The sequence below is a fragment of the Ursus maritimus genome, unplaced genomic scaffold (assembly GCF_017311325.1).
Source record: "Ursus maritimus isolate PB19 unplaced genomic scaffold, ASM1731132v1 scaffold_3, whole genome shotgun sequence".
Taxonomy (NCBI): domain Eukaryota; kingdom Metazoa; phylum Chordata; class Mammalia; order Carnivora; family Ursidae; genus Ursus; species Ursus maritimus.
The window spans coordinates 61,528,562-61,554,783 of NW_024425563.1; the positions used below are offsets into that span (position 1 = coordinate 61,528,562).

Genomic DNA, 26,222 nt, shown 5'->3' on the forward strand with positions numbered 1-26,222 from the left:
TGAAATAAAAATTGCTATGCCTCATATAAGTAAAATAAAATTATAAATAAACAGATACAATCAACATAGAGTTAAAGAATTTTACGTTAAAATAATTATTTTGATATTTGCTGACCTCACTGAGAAGCTTTCATGGTGAATGAAGCGCATGGACAGCATGGGTTTTGGCCCGTCTTGTTCACAAGACCTCAGCCCAAAGGAGAACTTGCATAATCATCATACACCCTCCACCTGTGAATACGGATGCAACTGTCTGGGTGTATATAGCTTTCTGGCGTGCTAGGAAACCATGCTTAGTATGATGCATCTTTTCTACGATTAAAACCACCCTGTTTTCAGTATCTTAGAAATGATTTTTAGGGTTTATAAAGTTGAGAGACCAGATGGTTTCCTTTCCAAGCATTTATATTTTCCTCACCCTAGTAGCAGGAAGTTCATTTCAGATTGCATTTCTGTGCTTGAATTGTTGTGTTTCCTCTTAGTCAGAATAGAAACAAGTTGAGATGTATGATAAATTTTCAATATATTGTACAAATATTGCTGTTGTTACTTGTTTAGATAACATTACATGAGTAATTCATTCAAAGTACACTGTCTAAAATTTCAGATAAGGGCAGCGGAATGCTGTGTGGGTTTCTGAGAACAGATATGGGAAATTTAATTTTTTTTTTCTTTTCCACTAATTGAAATACTTAAGGTATATGGGGTAAAGGGCTTCACATATATGCAAATAGTGTAGATCTGCACAAAATAACTCGCTTGTTTCTGGAATGGTGTTGTTGATGGTTTTATTTTATCTTGGTTTTTTGGCATCACTTAATGTGATGAGAGAGCAATTCTGAAATAAAATTTGTGAGAGAACCTTAGAAAGAGAGCCTTATTGGAGAACCTAAGGCAATTTCGTTTAGTTTCTCAAATGATTTCCTTTCAGGTCTCTTTCAGAGAGTCAAATTGGATGAGTAGATAGAAGTAGTCTTATTTCAAAGAACCCAGATTTAGTTTTGTATTTTCTCTTATTATAGAGTTCTGATATGGTCAAATCTCTGATTTTCCAAATTAGTCTTTTTTCAGATTCCTACCTATCCTGATAAGTAAATCATCTAATATCTCCCTCTTTGTCAGTCCTTCCTCTTGCGCTTCCTTGGGACAACTTTGCCCACAAACTATCACAGAGATTACTAAATTTACAGTGTTTAAGGAATCAACTCTGCCTCCCCGTGGCAGCGGATTGCAAAATCACATCATTAGCATACCACTTCCTGGGGAGTCCTCCAGCACCCATCCGGGGTTAACATTCTCCCAAACTATGTACATGCTCCTTTGGTTCACTGCTTGTGCAAGGCCCCTGAGTCCCACGTTTAAAGCTCCCTTAGTTCATCCGCACATGCTCGGCATTGTTTCTCAACCTTGGCACAGTGCCAGGGTGATTGAGTACCAAGGCACTTTCATTCTTACTCCCAGATCTCAGCCAGACCCTTCCTTGTGCCTTAACTACTCAAGCTAATGGGTCTTAAACTTAAATATGCATAAGGAACATCTGAGCAGCTTGGAAAAACAACAACAACAAACAAACACATATCCTCTGACCCCACACACAGAAATCTCATTCGGGAGTTCTGGAATTAATCCAAGAATCTTCCACTGTAACAGTCTTCCAGTTGTTTCTGATGCAAGTGGAAGCACATCACCTGCTGGAGCGGTGGTCTTGATCCGCTGCTGCATACTTGAATCACCAAGGAGCCTTTAAACAGATGCTCATGGCCAGGACCCCGTCCTCAACCGACAAATGAGAGTGTTTGAGGTTGGCAAGGGGACGGACACCTCGCAGAAGCTATCCAGCCTGATTTGAGAACTGCTACTAGACCGGTAGTATAAACACAGAGCAGCAGACAACTCCTCTCCCGAGTGGTGAGAGTCTCTTCGGGGCACTTGTTGTTGTCGCCTGTCACAGAACTTTCATAACCGCCACGATTGTTCACTCTCCTGGGTTTTCGTGTATTTAAAATTCAGGGACCCCTGTGTCCTCTTCATACAAATTGTGCACATTAAATGAAGACGTATCTTTAGCTAAAAACTAGATGAATACTCCCCTACATTTGCACAGTTAGGTAACTTTTCCTGCACCAGTTGTGGTAAGTTGTATTCACCTACACAGAGAAAGTCTTCCCTTGCGAAAACTGTTACATCCTTTTAGACACCCCCTCACAGAGCCCTACCACTAGGTGTTAAGTTTTACTATACAGATCTGGAGAATATGGTCTAACCTGGGACCCTAGGTGCCCTAACTGTAACTTAGGATCAAAATGTCAGGCTCCTTCACCTTAGTTTCATGATGACTGAGTCATCCTGAGCAGGATAGAGAATAGAATCCTGAGCAGGAAAGAGATCAAGTTCCAGCCTAGGTCATAAACCTGAAAGGGCCACGCAAATCAGTCTGACTGGGGCAATGTAAGCTAGTTCAAGGAAGACACTTTTAGGACCAAGGTCTAAATGTTTCATCTTCTTCCTCAATAAATGAATGAATGATTTTTAAAACCATGGGAGAAAATGGCAGAAAGAGGACTTTAAAACATCACTTGCTCTTTTTCTTTGAGTCTTGATAACTTAAAGCAATTTTATGACTATGTTCAATAAGCAATAAAAATATGACATGATTTTTAAAAAATCCAGTAGAACAATATCTTGGGGGAAATCGTATATGAATTAAAATTTTTTGACCATTTTTTAGAGCCTGTATGTAATTGTAGAAATCTTGATTTTAATATGATAAAGATTGCTAAAAGTTTTTGTTTTTATTTTTAAATCCATGGTTGATATTTGTGCGTATGAAGAACTTGTAGACAGAGCTGAATGGGGGACTTTGACACAGCCCCCCTTTCCCCATTAACCACCCCAAAGCCACCCCAACAAGCTTCCAGTGTAGTAAAATAACATGCTTTCCATGCAAATGCAGATACAAGACGGGTTCCATAAGTGTCCCCTCCTCACCCAAACCTTCCAATTTGCTGCCACTAAGACCCTTCTATAAAGAAATCCTAGAGCAGCCAATGATATATAAACAATATTAGAGGTATGTGGTGTCTCCCAGGACCTCTATGAATAGTCTATGTTCAGCATAAACTATTATCAGAACCCATGTGTTGTCTCTTAAATAATTAATTTCTAAATAAGGGCCTGAAATCCTTAATAACATCTAATAAAAACTACTAAATGCTGTGTGTGTGTATGCATGTGCGCACGCGTGTGCACATGCACGCACATGCACGCTTTCCTGTGTCACAAAAACCACTGAGGGTTATCTGTTATATTAAAAAAACTACAGGATCAATTTAATGACTACTGTGATTATTAGAAACATTCCTCCCAGATTTCTGCTGCAAATAAAGAAAAGAGGATTCCTCTGACTGTGTAAGAAAATGTTAGGTTAATTCCGAAATTGTGGAGTACTTATAGACATTCAAATTTGCTTTAAACAGCTCTGTATGCTTTTCCTTTAGCTATTACTTGTCGAAAGCAAGATGGAGGCCAGGCTGGCATCCATGAATGCCTTTGGTATGCAGGCCCCTTGCCAGCCCTCACCCAGGCCTGCCAGATCCCCTGCCAAGATGACTGTCAGTTTACCAGCTGGTCCAAGTTTTCTTCGTGCAACGGAGACTGTGGTGCAGTTAGGACCAGAAAGCGCACTATTGTTGGTAAGAATAATTGGGGTGTGAAAGCCAACACTGTCAATGTAGAAAACACATAAAAAAGTTAGTCCCAAGAGAGTTCTGACAGTGTATTTGGAAAATACATAGATATGCCTTATTGCTGGTACACCGATACGTAATACGCCAGTGGATTCACATGTGTATTTTAACGTAAGTTGGCGGTGACAGACGTGCTATGTACTTTCAGTAGAAAGGAAAAGTAACCTTGAAAGTTGAGCTGGCTCCCTATACAATAGGTAGATTATTTTTTTGGTTTAAACATACACTGCTGGTGGATTGCCTACAGACTGTGAGGTGTTTGGAGAACAAAAGGAAAGTTGCCACTTCATTTTCTTAACCCATTCTCACTGTCACAGCCTCAGATTAATCTTCATATCCCAGAAGAGGAATCTGACACTAATTTTGTATCTGAAAACTGCATTTTAAAAGGCAGTCACAGTGACAAAAAGCAGTGATATAATGAGCAAGAACAGGAGCTATGATACTGAACTAAACCTGGTGCATTCAAAAATATTGTCAGTGGCGAAAAGAAACCTAAAAAAAACATAGCCAGTAGGCTATTCAGAATTTAAAAGTTATAAAATGAACCACCTGTCATAATGAAGTCTATTGAAAACTAAAGGCACGTTCTGAAAGTTAGAAATAAATACATGTAAAACATACGCAATTAATTGTGTGTGATATAACTAATAGTATTATGGTATATGATATATAACATAAATATATAATAGAAATGTGATTCAGTTAAAATAATATATTGTTTTTCAAGCACATATTACTGTTCATTTTTTATTTTAAAAATTTATTTAGATTTATATACAGATCATTCCTAGTACTTCTTTCTGACACTAAATATCTTCACTGTGAATATTATTTACTACACTAATCACCAAGTATATAAAACTGATGACTCTTCAGAAATAAAGATACAAAGTTATAATCAGAAAAGTAAATATAAAAATCTCATTTTCTGAATTGTAATCCTATATAACCACACCATCTATTTAGAATTAACAAAAAGCTGTACAGTCCAGTACAGCGACTCTCTCTCTCCATTTCATATTTTTGTACATGTATTCATGTTATAAAGGAGAGATTTATGCAATTACCTTAAACTCCCCTAGTCAGTGAAAGCGCATGATCATTTGAAAGGATTTTAATCATTCGAAGAGTATAAAATTCAGCACAACAGTGAACGCCTTCTGCAAAGTGGCGATTTTAAAATGAGGAAATAAGAAAAATTTCACTAGGCAAGGCACCCAGTACTAATAAGAGCCTCCAGAGAAAGCACTGTGGAGTGAGAAAATAGCATTCATTTATAAGCTACTGTTGAATATGGTTAAAAATGGAGAAAGGAAATTTAGAAAAGGAGGAAAATTAAATGCTTGAAATGAATAACGATATTTTCCAACTTAAATTTCTCCACAGGAAAAAGTAAAAAGAAGGAAAAATGTAAAAATTCTCATTTGTACCCTCTGATTGAGACTCAGTACTGTCCTTGTGACAAGTATAATGCACAGCCTGTGGGGAACTGGTCAGACTGCATTTTGCCAGAGGGGAAAGTGGAAGTGTTGCTGGGAGTGAAAACACAAGGAGATACCAAGGAATGTGGTCAAGGATATCGTTACCAAGCAATGGCATGCTACGACCAAAATGGCAGGCTCGTGGAAACATCCAGATGTAACAGCCATGGTAATCCAATTTTTCTTCCGTGTTATATGTTTGCTGTCTTTGGGGGTGGAGGTTAAATGAACGTGGATCAGAATGGAGGGAAATGAAGGTTTACAGATTGCGCTCTAAATGGAACATATTGGGGGCACCATACAGGACATTGGTGGCATTTGTCTTGTCCTGAAGTTGGCAACTAAATCCAAAGTTGGTGGCAAAAAAGCCTTACAGGTAGACAAATGGTGCCAGAAAATTCCCTTGGTCCTAATCAAGAATCTGTCGAATAGGCCCAACAATGCCCCCACAAGAGAGGGAGGAGGAGAGGAGATTTGAATTTAATCTGAAAATAAAGTTATAAACTAGACAGTCTTCTAATAACCAAACTGGCAAGATTTGCAATATGCCTGAAATGTAATTTAAGTGTCAGAGAAGAAAGACTGAAAGTCATAACTAGTGAAAACTCAAATATCTCTTGTTTACTTATTGTGTTGAGATTAGCCAAAAAAAAAAAAAAAAAAAAAAAAAAGGAGGGGGAGAAGAAGAGAAAAATGTACATTCTCTTAGGTAGCTGTGCCCACTTTAGTTTTCTAAACCAAACACAGTGATAATAATTAAATTGCCAGAAGTTTGTGAAGAGTGGCCATCTTTGATCAGAGTATGTTGCAAACTCTTTGGTTCTAAATCTTAATATAGTAGTCCTTAAGCAATATTTTCCATTATTCTTTTATTTTAATACATCTGTCTTTTTGTATTGGACTGAGATTAGTTTACTGTGGGTCAGCCTGAATCATAGATGCCATGTATTTGCAAACATTGGACAGGATCCTCCTACCTTCTTCGTGGAGGTGACCTCAGAAAGATGAGCTAAGTTGCTAGGAGAGAGGGACATGGCAGTTACCCTCCAACCTTGCTGAAATAGCTTCTGCTGTTGGAACAGTGCTCTTCCAGTTTTATTATATGGTTCAGAAAACAACACGAACTAATAGAACCATCTCTATAAACCATCAAAGTACCATTGGTGACACATTCATTGGAATCTCTTAAACCTCCCCCCACAAAGAAGTTTCCAAAATTCATTTTCATTTTTTTCACCTTATCTCCTAATTCCTCTTTTATCAAAGTCTAGTGAAAGTAGCCCCAAAGACTCCATAATTTTGAAGCTCTAGAGACGAGTATTTTTCAGGTTAATATATTCAGGTTACTGCATTCCTAACTTAAAGATAGTCAATTTATTTAGAACAATAACTACAAAAGGAAAAATAATATTTATAGTAGGTGTGCTTTGAGAAACAGGTGTAAGGGTAACTGAATATTTTATTCTCTGTCTCATAACATCAGTGCTATAAATTAGAGGCCAGGAAAAATGTAAATGCACTTACCATTCTGAGATGTTATGATAAGGTAGAAGATCATAATTAGTCATTAAAATGTAAAATTGAAGATCACTCTTAAAAATATGTTTCTCCTGGATTGTAGCTTATAAGGGTTTGCTCACATTTAAAATTGTTATGCCTAGTGAATCACGAAGATAATCATTTGTTTGTAACATAACCTTTGAGTTTTCAGAATTACTTTTGTATATTCTCACTTTTATCCTGATCTGTTAATTAGATGCAGGAGAGTGTCAGTAAGCCACTTAACAGTCAATCTTCTTTTTAGAAAAAAAACCTTAAAAATATCCTGTGAATCTCATAAAGATGTTTGATCACTTAACAAAAGTCAGAGTACAAAAATAATAAAAAATAAGCAAAGGCAGTAGACTTAATACCGTAGCCTTGTCAGTTCAAAGCACGAAGAATGCAGTACTGTATTCTAGAACAAAAGCACAAAAGATAGATTCCTGATAGCGTTGAACTTCATGGGGATTGTGGAAGGATCTAAGACCTTTAACTAAGGAAATGGTTCCTTGTGTCTGTCCAGCATCAATTCTTTCTCATTAAATCTAATCTATGGTGGATGTCCAATGGGGTATTTTAGTATTTACCCCAATACATTTACTCAAAGTGACGTCCAAGGAAATTGAATCTCTGTTGCTTGATTTCTGTGGAAATTACTTCTTTGCTTATATATGTTCTATCAGTTCTGATAGTGTTGGTGGAATCCTCTAACTTTGGTGTTCTATGCGAGGCACACTCTAAATTACATTCTCAGTGACCACTGCCTTCTCTCAGCCAAACTGGCTTTCCAAATGGATGGTGGAAAAGTAGCTTTCACGGAAAAGTCTCTTTCTGCTTTCAGTTCAGACATAGAATTGACCCACGTGTATGCAGTGCAAAGATGCTAATCCCCTGTTTGATAGTGGCCTTAGGTCATTTCTATTTTATCTGTGCTGTCTGTGGATCATATTATCAGTTATTATACTGATAAAACAGTTTGACTTTCACCAGTTTAATTCTATTATTTTAGGCCATTTCCCATGTGGTCACCATTATTTTAATGTCTTAACCTTAAGGCACAGTTCTATTATGTCTGAAATTCTTTGTAGTAGTAAACTTTGTACTGAAAGATGATATACCTGTTACCGGGCTCGGGTTCTTGGACCCAGCGACAGTAGAAACAAGGCTGGACCCAAATTTAAAGTTACAGGCAAGGCTTTATTGGGGCAGCAGCTATAGCCAAAGAGAGACACAGTCTCAACAAAAGTGTCAGCCTGGCTCTCTAAACAACAGCCGAGGAAAGTTTTAAAGGGGCTGAGGTGGGAAAGGAGTCATGCTTAAGCAGAGTGGCTGGGAATCCCAGGCAAGAGGGCACACAGGTGCATTTGACAGCGCATGCGTCTTCATACATCAGATGTTTCATTTGCATGTTAAGTCTCCACCTCTAGGCATGTTTTCTAGTATTAAAATGAGAGAAAAAGAGGATAAAAAGTCAAATTTGGTGGCCATCCTCTCTCAAATGTTCAGTCTGAACCAGCCTGAGCTTGCTCCTTGGTCCCTGTTTGATCTGCAAGAAAAGCGTAACAGGCAGCAGGGAGGGTCCCAGGTGCATAGCAGCTTGCTCCCAAGGTCCCAGACTGTCTCGTACCTATACTCCGAAAATCAGATCTTAAAGTTTACCTGGGGAGTCACATAAATGTTTACCCATCTGATACTTGGTGTTGGATATAATTCTTATTGATATATAAATATATTTGGGGGCATTTATCTATCCTAAGAACATAACATGAAATATATTTATTTACTTTTGTTGTGAAATCTTAGATGGTGTCACTGTAGCAGCAGATTTTAAATCATTCAAAAACCAAGTCACACAGGTTCTACTCACCGCGAGAACACCCTAATATCTTAGTTGATTGGTTCATTAGAAACTTGAGTGACTACATAGTACCAGGTACTTCTCAAGTTAATCACTTAAAATTTCACAGAATAAGAGGTAGAATTTCTAGGACTTTTTAAAATAATTATATCATTTACTCTTAATATTTTAAAGAATCTTAGAGATAATCTAACTTATGATAAATGCATGTATACATGATTTATATTTAAATATAAGTGACAGAATTTTATCATGCTGCCCCTCAACCTTTCCCCTCTTTCCCAAACCCCGTTATCCTGCTCTACATTTTATATTTTTAAAGCATGTATCATTCTATAACCATACCATATAATTTACTTGTTCTGTTTCTTTATGTTTTATCTCCTGTACAAGAATTATACAAGATTGTATAAGATTGAGGAGGGCATCTTGGACTATTTTATTCACTGATGTATCTCCAGCCCCTAGAACAAGTAGGTGCCCAATATTTGTAGAGTGAAAGAATGAGTGAAGCACAGGAGAGAATTTTTGTAGTTGTATTTGATCCACAGGCTTTGATTCTTTCTTTTTTCTGGACACTAATCTTCCCTCTGTCACATTTCTGGGAAATTACCAAACAGATTGTTGAGAATAGCTAAGACCTTTGGAATAAGAGCTATCCATGCCACATACTTTCTATATAATATTCATCAAATACTTGTGCTTTTTTCTACCGACTAAATAGAAGAAATAATAGTCAAATACCTATTCCACTGAATTAGCCTGGTGATATCATTATAAAGTCTCTTTATTGCCGTTTGAAAGCTTATTGTTCAGAATTGCCTGATTTGTCCAACACTAGATTTGGACATCTTAACTGCCCGGTTTATATTAGTAGTTGTGACAACTTATTTTTGTTTGTTTCCACTCCTCTTTTTTCTTGAGAAGTAGAAACAACATTTCTGTTTGAGTTATGTGGAAGTGATACTTGGAAGGTGAATTGGATAAAATCTAAAAATGTCAGATGCTCAAGTCTGGAGCTCTAAGAGCTACATAATGCCTTTTGGACACCTCTCTTCAATCTTTATCCTCAGCAAGTTAATCTTTGCTATATCTCATAGGCAGGTTAAGCTACAATGTGCTATCAGTAAATATTCTATAACTCAGTTATATTTTTAATGTATTATTATCTGTTAATACCAAGTTAACAGAAAGGCACATCTAATATGATTGTTCCCCCCTCCAGCCCATGATATACAATGTTTTTAATATACGTTGCTCTCTTGTTGTTCTAAAGTAGCATGTTGCTATTTATACCTATCAAATACTTGCTAACAGGTAGAGACTATGAAGAAACTTAACAATCAGCTATTAGGTTAAATTACTTACACCAAATGTTTTCTTAAAGCTCCAGATAGCAACTACTTGAGGCTCTGTGGACCAAAAGGTCTCTGTCACAAGTACCCAACTCTGTAGTTACAGCATGAAAGCAGCCACGGAACGTTGAGTGAATGGCACAACTGTGTTCCAATAAAACTTTATATACAAAAACAGGCTGCCAGCCTGTGCTATCATTTGCCAACTGGAATCTAATCCCTTGCTACTCAGAATGTGGTCTACAGACCAGCAGCTTAGACCTAACAGGGAAACCATTGGAAATGTGGAAATTCAACCCACATTACAGACCTGCTGAGTCAGAATCTGCATTTTGATGAGATCCCTGGGGAGCTCTATTACACATTTTTTTAATTTGCATTCATTCATTCATTCATTTATAAATAAGCTCCACGCCCATCATGGGGCTTGAACTCACAACCTTGAGATCAAGACTCACATGCTCTATGGACTGAGCCAGCCAGGTGCCCCACACATTTAAAGTTTAGGGATTACTCTACTGGATCGTGTAGATCCTCACAGGGTTTGGTAGGAGTGTGAACTTGAATCTTTGTAGGAAAGGCCTGTGGAGATTAGAGAACCACAATAACTGATTTGGGCAAAATAATCGACACCTCCCATGTCATAGTTCACTTGATTACAGCTATGGGGAAAAGAACATTAGGGATTTTTTTTTTTTTTTTTCAATTTACAAGGATGGGTCTTCATAAGGTGAATGTCTATTTAGGTGTGATTCTGAAAACTGAAAGAATCTATAGGGCCCCCTATAGAAAGGATATTGGCAATTTAATGATTGCCAGTACTCGATTTACAAATAGATTTTAGTTCAAGAACATGTGTGGAACTCAGGGTACATCTGATAAAAATAAGTATGACTATGGGGAGAGTAGATTCTGAGGATAACCTACATAACCACTCAACCATAATATAACTAGAATGTATTACTTTTGTAATAGGATTCTATAGAAGGTTGGATAAGTTTAATATTAGAGGTTAATTAGAAACAAAATTGAATGAGAGATTTTTCCTTATCATGGTGGATGCTTGCAGTAGAGGAAGAGCATATTTAATTAAACCAGCTGAAAAGGCAATAAAGTCCTGTAAACAAGCTGAAATGGAGTGCTAAGTTCTCTGAAAAGCTTTTTTTCGTGGGTCGCATTTATTTACTGTCTAATTCATTTCAGAATGTAAATCTTTCGTTTGACAACACAGGTACAGCTAGTATGACTTTTGCAGTAATCATTCACAGTTGAGATCTTTTTCCTTTTAAATGTAAAAGAGAGGCAGAGTTTGAGGGACAGACTTCTCCTGAGGTAATAGTTGCAAGTTTAAAGAGCCAGGGAAAGAAGGAAAGGGCCAGGGTGGATACTGAGTACAGAAAGAAAGCAATAGCCTAGGGTCAAATTTAAATAAGGAATGGAGACCAGCGTTATGCTCCAACAGGCTCCCTGAAGGAGGACTGTGGAGGTGATGAGGGAGAGGCTTTCATTGGAAAATTTCCTGCAGCTACCATTCATGTGTGTGTGACGGAAAAACACCTGGTGTTATTATTTAGTTCTGTGTGCTCCATGTCCCGGAGACCTCAACTCATCTATTACTTAATAACATGGTTTTTAAACTGGGCTCCACGGAGCTCCTCAGGCCAGGCTGTCAAACATAGCTTCCAATAAATCCCATAAACTTCTTGGACTTTCTTTTCAGCTTTTTTAGAGAGAAAGTGTTCTGCAGCTTAAAATAAATTTAACTGCTAAAAATAGTTCATTATTTGTAACAATTAAAAAAAAAGAATTTTAATCTTCGCCTTAATCAACAACTTTTACCATTATATTTTAGTCCACATCCTTTCTGTAGACCTCTGGCCGCTTATTCCCCCTAATTCATTAGAGAAGTCATAACACCAATTTTCAACGAAATAATTACAGAGTGGTCATCTTGCTGATATCTGTGGCAATTTTATTGATTTAACCATAGAGTTGTTCATTCTTTACGTCGTTATGTTACAAGGTTCATAATTCATAAAGGTACTAATGACCTTGTGAATCCACATATAGGTTCCTATTGCGTTAGTAAAACCTGCAAATCCAAAATAGTTTTAAAGTCCCATATCCCATTAGTCTAGTCTTGTTCCTACAATATAGGTCTTTTTCTCCTTCAAAGCATCATCAGAATAGTTATGTAGTCAACAGGGCTTATGCATAAGGAATTTTTTATACGTTCATGAAGACAGTATTATATATTAGACGTAGGCCTTATCTATGGGCTCAAAAGCAACCTGAGACACAAATTTATGGGCATTTTAAATTTAAATTTTGAAGAAAAATCTTTACTTGTATTTACTCTCCATATTTATCCCATTTCTTCATTGTTGCATTGAAATCCAATTTGGCTCTTACAGGAAATGTTAATTTGCATAAAAACAAAATTGACTCCCCTAACGGTCTTTTTAAATAGCCATTTAAAAAAAAAAACCTCAAGGTATTTAGTCACATAACAGTTTCCCCTCCCTTGGCCATAAGTTTGACCTTTAAAGCCTTAGAACCTTAAAGTAAATATCATTTAAGAAAAAGAAAATTTCTTAAGTTTGGGAGATTTGGAGGGTTTTTATTTGTATATCCACTTTTGCATTTTTTTTCCGTATCTGGAAATGGACATGAAAAGTCCTACTTTTTACATATTAAAACTGTACACCTCAAAACATGAATCCAAGTTTAATGCATTATAATTACAATCCATCAGAATGATCTATTTCTTACTGGTCTGGTGAGATACTATAGAAAAAAGTCAGCATAGGAATGCACTATCCAAGTCATTCTCCTAGAGATTCACAGTTCTTATTAGCAAGAAAGGCAAGTCCAAGGTAAAGAGACCTACTTAACTTAAATGCAATAATTTTCCGACTTGACCACAGAAATGTTTTTTTGTTAAAATTATATTTAATGCTTATTAGAATCCAACAAACTAACGTTTAAAGATCATCCTTTGGAAATACTCTAAGGGAGTATATGGTTTTCATTGAATGAAAGAAAAATGTCCTACATTGGATCAAGTTAAAAATAAATCACTCTAGTAAGTTTCATAATTAATTTATTTCCCATTACTTCATCGTCTCAACATTCCATCAAATATGTTTACAATGCTGACAAAGCTTTATTCCCAAAGTAGGCTTTTTAGCACTGATCTCTCATTTTTAATATGGTATTAGTTAAAATTATTAATGTTAAATCTGGAGATAAGGTCCATAAATGCTTTAATGTATGTAATTATTCCCAAGGTTTTATTTTGGTTGAATAAGTAAACTATAGATACAGGGTCTTATATAAATAAGTGTATTTACTTTTTAGATAAAAAGGTATGTCTGAAAGTGCAGTGTAATTCTGGCAGTAACTACCTGGAGTTAAGCCAAACTCCACCAGTTAAGGGCTCAGTCCTCTGTAAGACTGCTCCACACTTCAGACATCAGCTGCAAGTTCAGAGTTCCCCAGGCCACCCTTACTACCAACATGCTGGCTACAGATTTGGAGGTTTCCACTACCCCTCAGGTTTACTGGACAGCTCAGAGAACTTAGGAAAGCACTATACAGTTGACCCTTGAACAACACGACTTTAGCTATGTGGGTCCACTTGTACACAGATTTGTTTCGATAGGTATGGTTCAGTATTATAAGTGTATTTTCTCTTCCTTAGGATTTTCTTAACATTTTCTTTTGGTCTAGCTTACTTTATTTTAAAAACACAGAATATTATATACACAATATACAAAATATTGTATACATGTTAATCAACTGTTGATGTTATCCGTAAGACTTCTGGTCAGTAGTAGGCTATTAATACTTCGGTTTTTGGGGAGTCAAAGTTATACAAGGATTTTCAGCTGCACAAGGAATCAGTTCCCATACCCCCCACGCTGCTCAGGGTCAACTGGACTTACAATTAGAGTCTTTTTTTTTTTTTTTTTTTTTTTTTACAATTAGAGTCTTATTATAGCAAAAGGATACAAATCAGAAGTAGCCAGGCACACCTGGGTGGCACAGGCAGTTAAGCATCCGACTCTTGATTTTTGCTCAAGGTCACAATCTCAGGGTTGTGAGATCAAGCCCCATGTTGGGCTCTGCCCTAGGCATGGAACCTGCTCAAGATTCTCTCTCTCCCTCTCTAAAATAAATAAATAAATAAATAAATAAATAAATAACTCTAAGATAGATAGATAGATAGATAGATAGAAGAAGAAAAACTAAGAGACAAATAGGTGAGGTCTTCGAGGGTCCCAAACAGAAAGCTTCCATGTTCTCTCCCCATGGTTCCAGGAGGCATGGCCCTCTCTACATATCAACATGAATTATCTACCAGAAAGCTCACCTGGGCTTTGGTATCTAGAGTTTTTATTGGGGCTTCATTATGTAGACATGATTAATCGATTCATTGGGCACATGTTTGAGCTCAGTCTTTCCCCCCCACTCTTCCCCAGAGATTGGGTGGATATCATGTGGCTTAAAGCCCCCAACCCTCTAAACTTGTTCTGTCTTTGTGGTGTGACCAGCCCCGCCTCAGACACCTCTTTTAATATAAACTCACCTGTAGTTCAAGAAGTCACCATGAATAAGAAAGATTCAGGAAATTTCAGGACTTGGAGGCTACCGCCCAGGAATCAAAGACAAAGAACAGCCAAAGTCCCTTATTATACAACAGAAAGCTTTAGAGTTGGCAATAAGAAATGGCCTTGATAATAAACTTGTACATAGCTGTATCTAAGTGAATCTGAATGTGCCTAGTTGTTGGGTTACTTCCAGTACTGGAATAATAACAGCAACACAACCCCTTAAGTACCTAGCAGATATGAAGAGCTAGGCCTTCATATGTATAAAAAGCAATAAATATAAATAAAGTTAAAATAGCATTTCATTGCAGTTACATTTTCCTGAACACTTCACTGTGAAAATTGTAATTGCCCAAGGTTGATCATAACTTTCCATGCATTGAATATATGAATTTGGATAGAACATTAGATGATAGGAGTTTGGCTACATAGAAGAATTTGCTTTTCCTGGATTGAGTTATCAGTCCTCAATATATAATTATAAAAGAATATTCTATTTGAGAATTTTTTAATGATTTTTTCAATATTTTTAAGCCAATGAGGACAATAATAAAGTTCTAGCTAATTTTTTCTCATTCCCAATTGCAGTCATGTGCATAAGAATATACATTAAAGTAGGAGAGTTTTTTGAGGCTGCTTTTGAGATTAATCCAAAAGTTTCAGATAGAGTGCCAGAGTTGCTCATTCAAACAGCTGTAAATCGGAACCAACCAATATTTTCCATGTGCTCTTAAAATGACTTCTTTATCAGCAGTGCACCTTTCAACAACACAATATGGGAACTGGGAAGGTTGTGGAAAGCTGCTTTATCTGTGCATTCATAATTCAAGTGAAAGAGGTGTTTGGATGTATCTCAAAAGCAGTATGTCCTCCAGTTGCCCCTCTAAGCCTGCTAGTGTGTTGTTTTTATTTCAACCTGGAAGACTGGTCAGAATAGATACGGGATACAAAAAATATGATCAGAAGTCAGGAGGTTGATTTTCCATGTGTCAGATTCATTGTCGAACTGCTAAAAGTTTTAACACCCTAATTGTGAAGTCATTTGTTTTATTGAGCATTCCTCAGAAGGCATAAATTGCCACAAGATGCCAGCAGTTTACTTAGCCTTAAAACGCATGAAATGTTCCTGTCTTTCCATCCCCTATGATTGTTTGGTGTTAATTGCCCTCAAAAATGATCTTAGCAGAGAAGGCAAGGGGATGCTTATCTAGCAATTTACTAGTAGCATTAAGGGTTTTAATTGTGCTGGATAAACATGACAGGCAATTATTGAGTGTTGTTACACAGTGGAAAACAAAAATGGAATGCTGAGCATTATACTCTCTGCAGTTGTGTCTTTATGTCAGTGCCTAATTTATAGCTTTTAACAATTTAATAGGTTGAATTTTATTTGAGAGATGTTTTCTGGAATATGCTATAAGAAGATCAGACATAAAAGTTTTATATCTGCTTACTTAGTAATATAATGTGAATCAGTCTGAAGTCATACATGTTAACTCTCACTAATGCCATAATCTTCCAACAGATAAAATGGAAAGGACTATCCATTTATCTGTTACTTTGTGAGGCAGTGACATGAATGATCCTGTGATTCTACTTTCAGCTATGAGTACTAAATAACAAAAGGTTAAAAGTTTATTTTTGTCATCATTTTGAAGGTGGGGAAAATGCATTTCTTCCAGAAATATTTCGATAATTTATTAACTTTGTAACAAAAGATAAAGAAGGCACCATATCTTAATAAAGGGGACAAGCCAAAAAGAAAATCTAACAATTGTAAATGTTTATGCACCCAACATGGGAGCACCCAAACATAAAGGAACTTAATGATAATAAAACAGTAACAGTAGGGGACCTTCAGACGCACTTACATCAATGGACAGATCATCTAAACAGAAACAAGAAAACAATGGCTTTCAATGACACACTGGACCAGATGGACTTAACAGATTTAGTCAGAACGTTCCATCCTAAAACAGCACAGTACAAATTCTTTTCAAGTCCACATGAAGCATTCTCCAGAATAGATCACATATTCATTCACAAAACAGGCCTCAACAAATACAAAAAGGTTGAAGTCATACCATGCACCTTTTCTGAACCACAATGCTATGAAACTAGAAATCAACCACAAGAAAAACTCTGGAAAGAATACAAATACATGGAGGTTAAACAACATGCTAATAAACAGTGAATGGATCAACCAGGAAACCAAGGAAGAAATTAAAAAAAAAAAAAAATACATAGAAACAAATGAAAATGAAAACACAGTGCTTTGGGATGCAGCAAAAGTGGTCCAAATAGGGAGGTATATAGCAATACAGGCCTACCTTAAGAAGCAAGAAAAATCTCAATTAAACAACCTGACCTTATACTCAAAGGAGCTAGAAGAAGAACAATGCACACAGTCTAAAACCAGCAGAAAGAAGGAAATAATAAGGATTAGAGAAGAAATAAATGACACAGAAGTTTAAAATAGATTAGTGAAACCAGGATCTAGTTCTTTGAAAAAAATTACAAAAACCGATACACCTGTAGCCAGACTTATCAAAAAGAAAAGAGGAAGGACTCAAATAAATAAAATCACAAATGAGAGAGAACAATCAATACCACAGAAGTATAGTTATAAGAGAATATTATGAAATACTGTATGCCAACAAATTGGACAACCTGGAAGAAATGGATAAATTCCTAGAAACATATAAACTACCAAAACTGAAACAGGAAGAAATATAAAACTTGAACAGACCGATAACCAGCAAAAAAATTGAATCATTAATCAAAACCTCCCAACAAAGAAAATCCAGGACCAGCTGGCTTCACAGATAAATTCTACTAAACATTTAAAGAAGGCTTCATACCTATTCTTCTCAAAATATTCCAAAAAATAGAAAAGGAAGGAAAACTGCCAAACTCATTCTGTGAGGCCCTCGTTACCCTGATACCCAAACTAGATAAAGACTCCACTAAAAAAGACAACTATAGGCCAATATCGCCGATCAACATGGATGCAGAAATTCTCAGTAAAATACTAGCAAATTGAATCCAACATTAAAAAAAAAAAATCATTCACCATGATCAAGTGGGATTTATTCCTGGGATGCAAGGGTGGTTCGATATTTGCAAATCAATGTGTGATAGACTGCGTTAATAAAAGAAAGGATAAGAGATATGATCCTCTTGATAGATGCAGAAAAAGCATTTGACAAAGTACAGCATCCACTCATGATTAAAAAAAAAACAAAAACAAAAACAAAAAACCCCTCCACAAAGTAGGGATAGAGGGAACATACTTCAACATAATAAAGGCCATATGTGAAAAACCCACAGTTAATATCATCCTCAATGGAGAAAAACTGAGAGCTTTTCCTCTACGGTCAGAAATAAGACAGGGATGTCCACTCTCACCACTGTTATTTAACATATTACTGGAAGTCCTAGCCAGAGCAATCAGAAAACAAAAAGAACAAAAAGGCATCCACATTGGCAAGGAACAAGTCAAACTTCCAGTATTTGCAGATGACATGATACTCTATATAGAAAACCCAAAACTTCACCAAAAATTGCTAGAACTGATACACAAATTGAGTAATGAGGCAGGGTACAAAATCAACGTACAAAAATCTATTGTGTTTCTATACGCCAGTAATGAAGCAGCAGAAAGAGAAATTAAGGAATCGATCCCATTTATAATTGCACAAAAAAACAGAAGATACCTAGGAATAAATCTAACCAAAGAGGCAAAAGACATGTTCTCTGAAAACTATAAACAGTGATGAAAGAAACTGAAATTGACACAAAGAAATGGAAAGACATTCCCTAACCATGGATTGGAAGAACAAATATTATTAAAATGTCTATATTTCCCAAAGCAGTCTACACATTTAATGCAACGCTTATCAAAATACCAGTAGTATTTTTCACAGAACTAGAACAGACAATCCTAAAATTTGTATGGAACCACAAAAGACCCTCAATAGCCAAAGCTATATTGAGAAAGAAAACCAAAGCTGGATGCATCACAATTCTAGACTTCAAGTTATATTGCACAGCTGTAGTGATCAAAACAGTATGGTACTGGCACAAAAAATAGACACATAGATCAATGGAACAGAATAGAAAACCCAGAAATGAACCCACAAGTATATGGTCAATTAATCTTTGACAAAGCAGGAAAGAATATCCGATGGAAAAAAGACAGTCTCTTCAACAAATGGTGTTGGGAAAACTGGACAGCAACATGCAAAAGAATGAAACTGGACCACTTTCTTATACCATACACAAAAATAAGTTCAAAATGGATTGAAGACTGAAATATGAGACCTGAAACCATAAAAATCTTAGAGGAAAACACAGACAGTAACTTCTTTGACATTGGCCATAGCAGCTTCTTTCTAGATAGGTCTCCTGAGGCAAGGGAAACAAAAGCAAAAATAAAATATTGGGACTTCATCAAAATAAAAATCTTCTGCACAGTGAAGGAAACAACAATACTAAAAGGCAATCTACATAATGGGAGAAGATATTTGCAAATGACATATCTGATAAAAGATTAGTATCCAAAATGTATAAAGCCTTTATAAAACTCAACACCCCAAAAACAAATAATCCAATTAAAAAGTGAGCATTAGGGTGCCTGGGTGGCTCAGTCAGTTAAGCGTCTGCCTTCAGCTCAGGTCACGATCCCAGGGTCCTGGGATCGAGTCCCACATTGGGCTCCCGGCTCAGCAAGGGGTCTGCTTCTCACTCTCCCTCTGTGCTCTCTGTTTCTCTCTCTCAAATAAATAAAATCTTAAAAAAAAAAAAAAATGGGCAGAAGAGAGGCGCTTGAGTGGCTCAGTTGGGCATCTGACTCTTGGTTTCTGCTCGGGTCATGGTCTTGGAGTTGTGGAATCAAACTCCACACTGGGCTCCGTGCTGGGTGTGGAGCCTGCTTGGAATTCTCTCTCTCCCTTTCCCACTTCCCCCCAAAAGTGGGCAGAAGACATGAATAGACATTTTTCAAAAGAAGACATATATATAGGTGGCCAACAGACAACTGCAAAGATGCTCAATATCATTGATCAGGAAAATACAAATCAAAACTACAGTGAGATCTCACCTCACACCTGTCAGAATGGCTACAATCAACAACACAAGCAACAAGTGTTGGTGAGGATGTAGAGAAAAAGGAATCCTCTTGCCCTGTTGGTGGGGATACAAACTGGTGCAGCCACTCTGAAAACCAGTATGGAGTTTCCTCAAAAACTTAGAACTACCCTACAATCCAACAATTGCACTACTAGGTGTTTACCAAAAGAATACAAAAATACTGATTCAAAGGGATATAAGCACCCCAGCGTTTATAACAGTATTATTTAAAACAGCCAGATTTTGAAAACATCCAAGTATCCATTGACTGATGAATGGGTAAAGAAAATGTGGTGTACACACACACACACACACACACACACACACACACAGAGGAATATTACTCAGCCATAAAAAAGAAGAAATCTTGCAACAGCCTGGATGGACCTAGAGAGTATTATGCTAAATGAAATAAGTCAGTCGGAGAAAGACAAATACCATATGATTGCAGTCACATGTAGAATAAGAAACAAAACAAATGAACAAAGGGAAAAAAGAGAAGCAAACCAAGAAATAGACCCTTAACTACAGAGAACAAATTGATGTTTACCAGAAGGGTGGTGCATGGGGGGACTGGTTAAACAGGCGATGGGGATTAAGGAGTACACTTGTTGAGATGAGCATTGGGTGTTGTACAGAAGTGTTGAATCACTATATTGTATACTTGAATTAATATTACACTGTATGTTAATGAACTGGAATTTAAATAAAAACTTAAAATAATGTATTACCTTTGAAATACTAGTGTCCTTTTACCAAAGCTATTGATAACATTTGGAAATAACTGGGATTTTAAAAAAAAAAAATATTATACTTTTTGCAAACTTTAAACAATTTGGTCATAGAATGCCATTGATTTGGAAATTTTAGACACTTCTACAGTTTGATTCTATTTCATAAGCTATCACTTCGAAATACAAAACAAATTACTACTGGTCCTTTCTAGAGTTACATTTTTAAGCATCTCCTACTGGCTTAGATAAATTCATTTTCTAAACTGTGCTATATGAAAGGAGAATGGGATTTGAAATTTGTTTCAACTCAAAATAGTGAAGTGGGCTTGTTTCCCCATCTCAAACCATAATGAAAGGAACGTCAAAGTCTAAGATTTAAGTAGACACTGCAGTATATTTGAAGAATAGTTACACTTTTCAAAATTTTGGTAAACACTGTCATAAGGTACTTCAGTTCTTTATTGGACTTTCTGCTACATCATTATCAATAGCCCAGAAGCCTTCTTCAATACCAGAAGTACATTCAAAACTTAGCATTGACATCTCTTTTCTATCTTCAGTGTTTCACAACTGACAAAGCCCCAACTGGTACATTTGACCTCTTGAAGCTTACCTGAGTCTAATTCCTACACTTCTGAAAATTGTTTCATTGCACCCTGCTCTTCATGCCAAATTTGTGATCCTATCTTTAAAAAAATCAACAGGGGCGCCTGGGTAGCTCAGTAGGTTAAGCGTCTGACTCTTGATTTTGGTTCAGGTCATGATCTTAGGGTCATGAGATAGAGCCCCATGTTGGGCTCCATGTTCAGCATGGAGTCTGCTTGTCCCTCTCCCTCTGTTCCTCCTCTCCATTTATGCTCACTTGCTCTCTGTCTCTCTCTCAAATAAATAAAATATTTTTTAAAAACTTTATTATACTTCACATACAATTAGGTGATATAATGTGCATATCTTCTGATGCATCAAATTCACTGCTAGGAATACTCCCAGCAAAAATGCATACATATGTTCACCAAAAGACATATTCTAGAATGTCCATAACAATACTGTTAACAATAGCTCCACATTGAAAATTTTCCAAATATCCACCATCAATAGAATGAACAAATAAGCCATAATATATTCACACAATAGAATACTATATGTCAATTAGAATGAATAGTCTTCAACAACATACAACAATATGGATGAACCTCATACCACATTGTAGAATGAAAGAGAGCTTGCACACGTGGGTATACACTGTGTGATTCCTTTACATAAAGTTTTTTAAAAGTACAACAATTCTCCATTGTGAGAAATCAGGATAGTGGTTGCACATGTGGGAAGGGATACTGATTGGAAGGGGGGCACAGAGGGCTCTGGATTCATGTGTGTGTTAGTGAACTTCTTATGAAATTGTACAAAAGATGCACTTTTGTGTTTGGAGACATAGCTGATGTGTATCTTTGATAAAAACATAAAAGAAAATATACATAAAGATATGCTATAAATCTTCTCATCCAGATTCCACTTGTTCTGCCTGTGTCTTACAACAGCATTCCCTAATTTCTGTCCTACACACTCATCCATCCATAATGAGTACAGTACACGTTCAACTGGTGGAACTTGAATAAGCTCAATGGATTGTATCAATCTCAGTATCTTGGTTGAAATTATACTGTAGTTACTATTGTAAGAAACTGAAATAAGTAGACAAGGGACTTCTCTATATTATTTCTTGCAATTGTATGTGAATCCACAATTACTTTGATTAAAAAATTTCAGTAAAAAAGAGGGAGTGCCAAATAAACACAATATATTAAATTTCCAAAAGTGAGACCCTATCCCAGGTGAACTGTATCATAATGTTTGGGGTTGCTGGAAACCTGTACTTTTAGCCTGTGTTCCAGGTAATTTGTGATAAGGCAAGGCTAGGAAATACTGTGTAGTAACTGGCTAGCTTTTTAACACTGTCTCAATCTAGGACACTTTGGTCACAAGCTTATAGATGAAATTTGTCATATTGGTTTTTAGGTGGTCTTGTTTCACTATAATAAAAGAAATCAGTGTTTGTTGGTTCTCTTTTAAATCTACAATAAAAAGAATGAAATACTTAAATTAGAAGAAGTGCAAAATGTGTACACGAAAACTATGGAATGTCACTGAAATTAAAGAAAAAGGCCTAAATAAATGGAAAGAAATCCCATGTATCAGGATTGTTAAGATGACAATACTCCCAAATTGATCAAGCTATTCCACACGATTCCTATCAAAATCACAGCTGCCTTTTTGGGGAAAAATTGACAAGTTCATTCCAAGATGCATATGGAAATGTAAGGGACCCCAAAAAGCCAAAACTATCTTGAAAAGTAAGAACAAAGTGGGAGGACTCAGGCATCCTGACTTCAAAATTTACTACAAAGTTACAGTAATCAGGATGGTTTGGTATTGGAATAGAGATCAGTGGAATGACATTTAGAATCCAGACATAAACCCTTACATTTATGGTCAATTGATTTTCAACTAAATGATTCAATGAAGAAAAAAAAAAAGTCTTTTCAACGAATAGGTCTGGAATAACTTGATAATCATATAGAAAATAATGAAGTTGGACTCTCCCCTCCCCCACCTTTTAACATATGCAAAAATTAAGTGAATTATATACCTAAATATGAGAGCTAAAACTGTAAAACTCTTAGAAGAAAACATAGGTGTAAATCTTAATTACCTCAGATTAGGTAATAGTGACATCAGAGCCCAAAAACCAAATTAAATATAGGTAAATTGGATTCATTGACAGTTAAAACTTTTGTTCTTCAAAGGACACTAAAATAAAAAGACAAGTCTTAACAAATGTAGAAATTGGAACACTTATGCCTTGATAGTGGTATTGTAAAATGGTGGAAAACAGTTTGGCACTTCCTCAAAAGTTAAATATAGAGTTACCATATGACCCAGCAATTCCATTCCTAGATATATACCCATGAGAATCAAAAGCATGTTCACACAGAAACTAACACACAAATGTTCGCAGAAGCATTATTCATAATATACAAAACGAGGGAAACAACTAAAATATCCATCAGCTGGTGAGTGGATAAACAACATATGATCTATCCATATGATGGAACACTATTCAGTCATAAAAAGGAATGAAGTACTAACACATGCTATATAACATAGATGAACCCTGAAAACATTATACTAAGTGAAATAAGGCAATCAAAAAAGACCACATAATGTTTGATTTCATTTTATGAAATGTCCTGAATAGGTGCATTTTTAAGGACAGAAAGTGGATGAGTAGTTGCCAGGTGATGGGGGAGGGGAAAATGGGAGGTGACTGCTAATGGGCGTAGGGTTTCTTTTTGTGGCGATGAAAATGTTCTAAAATTAGATAGTGGTGATGATTGTATGACTCGGTAGATATATTAAAAACCAAAACATGAGCTGACTTTTACAGTATATGAATTGTATCTCACTAAAAAAAATTCTAAACCACCCTAGAGTTCCCTAGTACAAGTTGTTTATATTATTATCATTTTCAAAATCGAAATCCTTGATGCTGATCTAAAATGGTACAAGAGCAAACCCTCTGCACATCAGAGTATTACACAGAACAACCATGCATTTGACTCTTGACCAAAGGAAATTTTGCTTTTTCCACATATTTGCCTGGAGAATACTAGTGATGAATTGATATTGTGAAATGCCAAGTTGGTAATAAGGGACTGTTCCAGGAAAATGCACCCATTTCTCAAATCACATCTGCAGACTATTAAGTTAATTGGCTGTGTGATTTGATGGACTAGACCCCCTCTCGTACTGTGTGATCCTGCACCTCGATTATCTTTCTGCATTTGTTTTCCTGTCTGTCCAGTAGAATATCAATACCGGCCCCAAAACATGTAGAAGATTTTCAAGAGAATCAAATGAACGCAAGATGTGAAATTGTTTTAAAATTAACAGCACTAAAAACTATGAGACATTATTTATTTAACATCCTTCATTTTCTTCTCCAGATTTGATTTTCAAAGAAGGGGAAACATAAGGTGCTAAGTTAAATGGTTCCTTTTGGCTGTTGATTGAGAGGGTCTGGCTTTCTTCTTGAGGAAGAACATTGCATGGACTCAAACACTTAGACTTGTGTGACATTAACACAGAGAATTTTATAGAAAGCTGTTATAATTTTTTTAATGTATCACTCTGACAGCATGAGAACGATATAGCAGCAGACAGGTTATTGTCAATTAAACACGAGCTGTCAGAAAGTCAGAAATGTTGAAATATGGTGAGCATGAATCCTAAGCAGATCATATGGCAGTTGCTCAGCTGTTATTTTAACAGAGTCGCTGTATGTATGTGTCATTTTCCTGCAGAATTTAATTTCAGTCCCTAACAACGCAGACATCTTTGCATTTGCATGTTGCTGTCAAGTCAAACTTGGACCTTCTAAATGAGCTAGAACAGTGGGTAGTAGTGGGCAAGTGACATGTGGAGAAGATGCTCTCATCTCATTTCTTTCCATTCAGGTTACATCGAAGAGGCCTGCATCATCCCCTGTCCCTCCGACTGCAAGCTCAGCGAGTGGTCCAACTGGTCTCGCTGCAGTAAGTCCTGTGGGAGTGGTGTGAAGGTTCGGTCTAAATGGTTGCGTGAGAAGCCATATAATGGAGGGAGGCCTTGCCCCAAACTGGACCATGTCAACCAGGTATTTTCTACCATTGATTATAATACTGAGAATATTAACGTATTATTTAGATTCACAGTGATCTATTTTTTTCCTCCAAAATGGAGAAGAATAAATAATAGTCCTGAATAAGAAATTTGACCCATTTTATCTTTAGAATGCCTGAGTAAATATATGTATATTTTTATAATCCCAAATCAGATATATTATCTTTGCATTAAGAGATTTAGTACCCTGCGTGTATGCATATGAAAAATGGAAATGGAAATTAAAATGACACCTACCTTTAAAATAATATCATAAAATTGTATCTAGCTGTGTGCTGAGAGCAAGATTGTCTCATTATTATAGTTCCCCTAGACTCTGAGAAAAGATATCTCAATTATCAACTACTTAAAATGAAAGACAGTATTTGGATTTGGGTCTAAAACTAGGAAATCTTTCTCTCTCTCTCTCTCTCTCCCTCCCTCCCTCCCTCTTCCTTCTCCCTCTCTATCCCTCTCCCTCTCTAAAAAAAGGGGCGGGGGCCCATGGGGGGCTCATTTGGTTGAGTGTCTTGATACCAGCTCAGGTCGTGATCTCAGGGTTGTGGATTGCGCCCTTTGTTGGGCTTGTGCTCCGTGTGGAGACTGCTTAAGATGCTCTCTCTCCCTCTACCCCCCAAAAAAATCAAAAAATAGAACGAGGAAATATGTATTGACTGGTCATTTAAATTTGTTTGATATAAAATATGTTAAGAAAAAAGAAATATAAAGATAACTTCAAAGTCAGTGTAACTATGTTATCTACCAATTTAGTCTTTGACCTTTTGAATTTTATTTGGAACCTTATTTGATTTTTGTATGCTCACTTCATGAGCTGTTGTTACTTCTGTTCTACTGGAGATATAAAATAAAAAGACTAATAGATGAATTGTGACTAATTCAAGTGTAATATAAGATACAGGCAATTATTATCGTGTTTGACCTACATGTGAGTTAACAAAGAATAAATTTAATATAGTATGTGTAGATGTTAAGAGATGTATTTATATTGTCACAATCAAATGAACCAAACTTAAATATGCAGATAGGTTTCATGCATACATA

The 26,222-nt window shown here is 36.3% G+C and overlaps 1 protein-coding gene across 1 annotated transcript in view; it reads left to right on the forward strand.

Moving 5' to 3' along the window:
- THSD7A (thrombospondin type 1 domain containing 7A) overlaps positions 1–26,222 on the forward strand; it is a 435,785-nt gene that overhangs the window by 369,475 nt on the left and 40,088 nt on the right. The window contains exons 12-14 of the mRNA XM_008686526.2: positions 3,498–3,692; positions 5,136–5,399; positions 24,977–25,155. Of these exons, the coding sequence (XP_008684748.2) occupies positions 3,498–3,692; positions 5,136–5,399; positions 24,977–25,155 (638 nt within the window). The remainder of the gene's footprint in view (positions 1–3,497; positions 3,693–5,135; positions 5,400–24,976; positions 25,156–26,222) is intronic.